Consider the following 7,673-nt stretch of genomic DNA (forward strand, 5'->3'; position numbering starts at 1 on the left):
CAGCCCCATTAGCTACTAACCTGATGGTAAAGCACCTCTCAAATGTAAATTGAATTAAAATGATCAAATGGATTCTGACTAGCCTGGCTCTGTAGTGTGAGCTGATGGAAAAGGTCATGATCAGGCTATCTGCTTTTTATATTAGTTTAAACAAATAGACAAGGCATTTGGAGTGGGGCTGTCTCTGCAGTGCCATGAGGTGGACAGTAACTGCGCCCTCTTCATCTGACCTTGAAGAGGAACCTGCTGTATATTTAGACAGTGGGTGAAATCTTGGCCCACTGAACTCATTTGAGGAGTTTCGCTATCAACTTCAGTGGAGCCAGGATTTCACCCGCTCACTTTGAACCCTTGCTCTGTCTCTGAGGAACTCTTAAGTCCCATTCTCATCCCTTTTCTTCACATGACGTGTGGTAGCTGGTCATCCGCCATGGCTCCTCTGCTCGGGTGGGCTCCCTTTCTACAGTCCCCAGGACAGAGCAGTGAGGAGCTGTCACAAGCAGTAGCAGGAAGCAATGGGTAAATGAGCAGTGGCTCCCCACAAGCACAGGCCAGTGGCAGACATGCCCACAGTTACTCGGGCTCTGCCGCCAGGCACGTGTGTTCAGGCAGTGCCACCGGGGGCAGCTGCTGTGGGACAACCTGGGGTATGTCACAGTAGAGCAGATAACTCCCCGAATCTGCCTAGAGGCGTGGTGTCTCCTTACAGATGGGATGCTTCAAAGATAGATGGTTGATATACACAGGCATGGATTTCATTGATCAAGCTGAGGTGTATCCTCTGCTCTAGCACTCCGGAAGGTCTCCTTTCTCATTGCAGGCCTTGCGAAGCTTCAAGCTGACAGTCACTGTGGACCCCAAATACCACCCTAAAATTATTGGCAGGAAGGGGGCGGTCATCACCCAGATCCGCACAGAGCATGAGGTCAACATCCAGTTTCCGGATAAGGATGACGATAACCAGGTGAGGGGTGGAGGCTCTGGGCCATGAGCAGAGCACGTGCCTTTTCAGCAGCTGCTCACTGCAAAATGCTAATCAAAGAAAAACCACCCTCAAGTCTGTCCCAGGCAGGCCAGTCTGACACTACGCCTGGTTTCCAGCCCAGAATCTCCTCCTAGGGAACAGCAGTGAAATGGATCTCCTGTTACATTGCCTTCAGTCAGACCCCTCCCTAGAGACCCAGGGCGGGTTTGTTCTGAGCAGCTCCTTTCTAACTCCCTCCCCAACCTCCTTTCCCAGTCTCAGGATCAGATCACCATAACTGGCTATGAGAAGAACACCGAGGCAGCGCGAGACGCCATCATGAGGATTGTGGGCGAGCTGGAGCAGATGGTGTCTGAGGACGTGACTCTGGACCATCGTGTTCATGCCCGCATCATCGGAGCCCGGGGCAAAGCCATACGCAAAACCATGGATGAGTTCAAGGTGGGTGTGGCGAGCATGGTGCATCTGGGAGGGAGGGGGGTCGCTGTACAAGGGCTGAGTTTGAACTACTTCAGACCCAGCACTTGGGTGCACTTTGTGCCGGTGCTTTCTGCCCTCTGCACAGCCCTGACTCCGAGCTGGGGCAATGAGGGTGCTGCTGCAATAGTGGGAATCTCATTGAGGGCTTGACTGCGACCGAGCCCCTGATGGCGGCGCACAGGACTGAGGAGAGGGGAGGTGAGGCCCCAACCTGTCCAGTCTTAGCAAGGCCTGTGCAGCTAGAGTAGACACAGGAAGCGAGCCAGGGCTGCAACAGCAGGGCTGTTATGTGCTAGCCCTATCACTGCATGCCAGGGTGTGGATGGGCTCACGGCTCCTTCAGGCACCCCTGCAGGGTGGTCAGACACCAAAACCACAGCAGCTGGCTCTCCCGCCCATTCCTCCCCCATCTTAAGCAAACCAGGAGTTCCGGAGAATGGTGACTCAGGGTCTTTCATGCTTGGCTTCTGGAGCCACTCCTGGGGTGCGGCACACGACTCCAGCGTCCCACGCCCAGGCTGAGAGAACTCTCCTCTGAGACCATAGGCTCTGGGACACTCCCCCCTTTATGGGGTCCAGGAGCCTTGCCTCCAGCCCCAGCCTGAACATCCACATTGCCCAGCAGCGCACTGGGGGTCGCAGGACCCAGGCTGATATGAACCAGCTGCGGTGGTCAGTTGCCGTGCGGGCATATCCTGAGTGTCTGCCTGTCTGTAGCCTGGATGGATTGAATGTGACAGACCCACTTCTTGAAACATTCCCTCTGTGCTGTTCCCATGGCTAAGCCACACTGTTCTTCAGCTACCTCTGCCAGTGGCACCTGACCTTCACAGTCACAATGGTCTGATCATTTCACGCTTTCAGACCTGAGCCTCTTCCCAGGGAGAAAACAGCTTTACCTGTTGCTCTGTCACTGATCACTGAGCCAGGAGCCCCTGAGGAACCAGTGCTGTCACCAGTGATCTCTGGGTGGCGTTTGACATTCCCAGGGTCCTGGATACTCGGCTCTGTGAGGCCCTTGGGAAATCTAGATCAACAGAAATCTAGAGCCTCCTATACCCTTTGTGTTGAATCTGCTGATGGATTCCATGTTTGGTGCCCTTGCATCTTAACTTTTTTTTGGTGGGTTGAAATTTTCCTGTTGAAAACACAACTGCTTTGTTGAAGCTGTGTGTGGCTTGGGGGGAGGGGGGGCAGTTGAGTAGGGGGCAGCCTGGCTTGTGGGTCCCTTGCAGTGCGTGGGAGACAGGTCTGTTTTGGACGGCTTTGCCCTAGTATTGGACCAGGGTTCACTTGGGATTTCGGATCTGTCTGGTGAAATGATCTGCATCCTTGACACTTAAATAGCCATTTAGCTTCTGTGTGAACAGCCCATTGATGTACCTGGGGGGCTTCACACCACAGCATTAGTGCGGCAGGCTGCAGAGCTGCACTTCCGTTCTGTCTCTGGGATGGTGATGGCTAGAGAGGTCTCTCTTGAAGAGGAAATTCTGGTGCCTCCAGCATCACTCTGTCTATGGGGCTCACGAGTGGCTCTGTCAGAAACAAGCTCTGAGAGCTGCTGGCAAACTTGGGAAGTTACTAGGACCTTCTTCCAGAAGTCATGTCGTGAGGAGGTGCTAGTGGTTTGACCCAGGAGGGGAGGGGTGAGGAGGCAGTGGTTAGAAGACACACCTTCCCCTCCTCCTCCCCCACCCCCATAGCAACTGGCAAGGCATGGAGGGTTGTAAGGACAGTGGGAGCCATCGCCTGCAATCTGCAGAAGTGAGGACGTAGCCAGGGCAAGTGACGGAAGATCAGCCCTGCTGACGCCTGCTCCGCCTGGCGCTTCTGCATGTCTGTACGCGGCTGGGAGGCGCAGAGTGAATGACGGCAGTTGCTGGAAAAGGGTCACATCCCCCTGATCCCAGACTCCATTCTGCTGGGGATGAGGGGCTATGCACATCTCGAAGCCTCTGCTGGGCTGTGCCTTGCAGGTGGATATCCGCTTCCCCCAGAGCGGCGCTTCTGACCCTAACTGTGTGACTGTGACGGGGCTCCCTGAGAACGTGGAGGAAGCAATTGACCATATCCTGAACTTGGAGGAGGAATACGTGAGTAGTGGGAGGCAGGGAAGTGAGGGGCAGAAGAATGGCTCTGGTCTGTGGCATAACTTCCTGGGGGTGGGCCTATGAACTGAAGCGCCCCTGCTGTGTGCTTTGAGCTCTAGCGAGCACTGTGGAAATGTGCAGCATATCAATCAGGCCTGCTGCTGATGGGTGGTCACTGAATGTCTAAATCTCTCTGGCTCCTTTTCCACTTGTGGGGAGAAAAATTCAGTGATTTCTCCCCCTCCCCACCCTCCCCTCCCCCATCTCTAGCATGTGCCCATCTATCTCAGGCACTTTGCTCCTTGTAATTCCAGCTGTTCCATGCAGCTGGAGCCCTGTGTAGGTGACTGTCAGCTATCGCTGTCTGACCATGGGAGGGAGGGGAGACTCCATTAACCAACTAGGAAACACAAGGGATGCCACCATACAAAGCAAAACCCTTCTACCTGCACTGCCCTCTGTGCCTGCAGCTGGCTGATGTGGTGGACAACGAGGCGATGCAGGTGTACATGAAACCATCCATGCACGAGGAGTCCAAGGCCCCATCCAAGGGATTTGTGGTGAGGGATGCCCCCTGGGCAGCTGGCAACAATGAGAAGGTAAGCGCTGCTTCTGCTCCCACACCTCCAGAGCCTCCCCTCCCTCGAGACTGTCCCTGGACCAGGGATGCGAACCAAAGACTCATCTCACCGTTCCGAGGAGGTCCTTGGCAGGAACATGGCCTTCTAGGCTTTTCCTGACAATTAGTGTCATGATCTGTCTCTCCCCTTCCCTGCAGAGCTTGCCCTCTCCATTTGCTAGGCCCCTTGATGATGGGTTTCAAAGTTGCCCAGCTTTCCTACACCAGCTATCATCTACAGAGGCTCTGCAGTGAGCAGCAAGCCTGGGCTATCTCCTGCCACAGCCCCCTGTGGCCAAGATTGCCTCCCAGAGCAGCTGGGCCTGACATTCTGCTACTGTGGAACTCAAGGTTTGGGCCTTGGACCATTATCTGATAAGCTGCCAACCACAAGACCTTCCTGTTGGTCACCTCATCCTCAGCAGGTGCGCTGAGGACTCGGCAAGGACTCCATTCGTTCTCAAGCTAGCCTGAGCCATAGAAATGAAGGGATGGCAAAAACCTCCGCCCAACTAGTGTCTCCCCTGCCACTGTAAAGAAAAGCCTTGCCCTTCAGTAGCAATACTTTCCCCACTACTGCTGACTGCAGTGACGAGGAGTAATGGAACATGCACAAGATAGAATTGGACACCAAGAACAGTTTGCCCACTGTATCCTCAATGGGGCCAGGTCTACCCTAAAATAATCCGTGTCCCCAGAAAGGAGATGTCCTTCTGACCTTGCTGCAGAATCTGCTTCTCTGACACTCTAAACTAATCAGGTTCATTCAGACCATGATCCTGTTGTGACCCATCTGTGACTTACCTGCTGTTTCCTTGGGTCCTACTAGAACCTGGTTTCTGTACTGTCCCTGTCCTCTGCACCTTTCAAGAATTTTGATGGTCTAGAATGCTCTTCCATGTGTGGCCTTGCAATAGTAGTCTCCCTTCCTCACTCGGCACATGTGAGATTTCTTTTCTTAGCTTCTTGTGTTTGCATAGCACTGTAGACAGACAATATAATGTGGACCATTCTTTTCTTTGCTCTAGGCCCCTGATATGAGCAGTTCTGAAGATTTCCCCAGCTTTGGGGCTCAAGTGGCCCCCAAGACGCTTCCCTGGGGCCCCAAACGATAGTGACCTGGAAGCAGAAACATCTCCTCCAGCCAGCTGACCTGACACTAACCTGCCACAATACTTCCTGTTTGAATTCTGACCCAGCGGCTGGACCATAAGTAAATTGTCCTGTGAGGTCTCCTAATGGCGTGTGGAGTGCTACAACCCATTCTACTTGTCTGTTATTACTGAGTTTATGACCTACTATAAATCGTTGGTTGCCCCCCCCCCCCCCCCCCCAGCTTTCCACTCTGATTCAGACACACATGGCTTTTTGTTTGAAATGTCATTAGTGACTCAAATCTGCTAAGATTCACAACTGCCAGGTGGTGACAGTGACCAGATCTCTTAAGCATGTCTCACTAGGCCCTCCAACCTTCATTAGGAGACCTCCTTTACTGTGGCTAGGAATCGACTTCCTGTCTCATGACCTCAGGAAATAAATTTCCTTGACTTTCTAAAAAGCCAAAACGTTTGCCCTTTTTCCTTTGTGTTTGTCCCGGGCCTTACCTTACTATTGCAGAGTGCAGTCAGCTTTTCCTTTGAACTGCCAAAAATCCATGTACCAGTGATAGTGGATGGGGGTGGGGGGGGTGAGCTAAAAATGTAATGATTAGAAACTGCTTTTGAAGGAACAAGACAATAGTCTTAGAAGCAGCACCGCTGGAAGGGACCAGCAATGACCCAAGGGATCCCCGGTCAGGTAGAAAAGCCTTTGCTATGTGGCACTGAGTGTGCCCCTGTGTATCAGTGAGAGCATAGATTCTCTCTCATGCACACTTGATGAGTCTTCCAACGTGTATGTAAAAACACAGTTACTTCCCTGCATTCCCCCTTCCCCTTGTTTGTTCTTCCCAACAGCACAGCTGGTCAGAGCCAGAACGCGACAGCATTGGGAGGGCAACAGAAATTGGAGGGGTAGTGCTGAAGCGATATCCTATCCCCCTCCTGCTGACCATATCTAGCTAATGACATTTGAACACAAGGGGTAGGGATATTTGTCACTATTGCCTTCTTTCTACCTCAAAAACCAGTCTGGTGGTGGCTTCATGGTCTAGATAGTCAGCGCTGCTGCTAACCTGCTCATCTCAGTGGGCAGCCAGAGCTGAATTCTCTGCATTTGGTGGTGGGGGGAGCTGTTGGAACCCCCTCTCAGGAGGGAACCAAGAGCAGGGTTATGTAACAGCTGCTGCCACCTCTTAGAGCTGTAGGACTTGGCCAGGAGGTGGGTTTGGTTTTGAGGGGGGGAAGAGGCAGGTTCCACATCCACTCAGTCGCTCTGCAGTAAATGGGCAGGAGCACAGGGAGAACCAAGCCCCCAGGCTTGCCCCTGTGTGTGGGTTAGGTGGTGAATCCCCTGCTCTATACCACAGCAGCATGGCCCTGGGAGCTGCTGCAGCACTGCCACAGCTCGATTGAGGGAGGCTGCTGCCAGGTGAGCTGCTCCTTCAGCCACCAGGAGAAATCTTGTGGGAGGGTCGTGAGGGAGCGGGGGTCTCCTTTCCTCTCTCCCTCTCCCTACTGCTTCAGCTCCTGTGCAAGCAAGTCCCCAGTCTCTCCCCAGCTAATGCTGCCTGGGGCACAAGCCTGATGTTGGAAGGCTGGCTGCTGTTCCCAGCCCTGCACCTGGCTCAGAAGTGAGACCATTTCTTTTTTTCCCCAACCCCCTCTGCTGTAGCTCTCTTTGGAAGAGCTTAGCCAGGACTCAGAACCAGCGTGTCCTCGTGCTCATGGTGAACTAGAAAATTGCTGTCAGCTAAACAAGCCAGGGGGCCTAGGGTCAGCAAAGGCAGTGGTGACTCACTTGAGATGTAAGGACAGGGCTGTCCTACTTCTCGCATAGTAGATGTCTAAAGGGGTGTGTGACAGGTGGGGTAGTAGCCTCATTTCCCCCCTTTCCAGCTAAAAAGGTTTTGAAAAGGGTTAAGACAACCTCAATGGGGGGTACATCTTGAGGTCATCAAGCCAGTCACCCCCACCTCCAAAAACAATCAGTTGCACAGCTTGGCTTGAGATAAATGCAGGGCCCCCTACATGCTAACGGTCATGAACTGATTGTACCTAGTACTGTCTCCTGCTGCCCCGTCTGTAGCAGATGCTCTGGTATGTGCTCCATTTCCTTTATTTTCAACGTCTTCCATAGTGTATGTTTCCATGGCAATGATCCCTTGGCCTTAACTTTGGAATTTGGAGACTATATGCAAACATGTAAAAAGGCTCATGAGTATGGATGACACTGGAATTTTATAAATTCTAAAATAAAAATCTGAAACAGCTTGGAGTCTCTCATTTCTCTGCCCATGCTTTGTAGAGAGAGCACATCTCCAGGTAAATCAGTGCTGCCTGGTCTAGGGGTTCTGAAACGGGGGGTCATGACCCCTCCAGGGGTTGATAGGTTATTAGGG

At 52.8% G+C, this 7,673-nt stretch overlaps 1 protein-coding gene across 2 annotated transcripts in view; it reads left to right on the forward strand.

The window, feature by feature from the left end:
* HDLBP (high density lipoprotein binding protein) overlaps positions 1-7,544 on the forward strand; it is a 64,682-nt gene extending 57,138 nt beyond the window's left edge. For both annotated transcript variants that reach the window (XM_067539003.1, XM_067539004.1), the window contains exons 24-28: positions 821-964; positions 1,241-1,426; positions 3,442-3,558; positions 4,026-4,154; positions 5,203-7,544. In XM_067539003.1, the coding sequence (XP_067395104.1) occupies positions 821-964; positions 1,241-1,426; positions 3,442-3,558; positions 4,026-4,154; positions 5,203-5,289 (663 nt within the window). In that variant the 3' untranslated portion in view covers positions 5,290-7,544. The remainder of the gene's footprint in view (positions 1-820; positions 965-1,240; positions 1,427-3,441; positions 3,559-4,025; positions 4,155-5,202) is intronic.
* The last annotated feature ends 129 nt before the right edge of the window (positions 7,545-7,673 follow it).

The sequence above is a fragment of the Emydura macquarii genome, unplaced genomic scaffold (assembly GCF_026122565.2).
Source record: "Emydura macquarii macquarii isolate MOO-44397 ecotype Brisbane River unplaced genomic scaffold, CSIRO-AGI_Emac_v2 contig_499, whole genome shotgun sequence".
NCBI lineage: Eukaryota > Metazoa > Chordata > Testudines > Chelidae > Emydura > Emydura macquarii.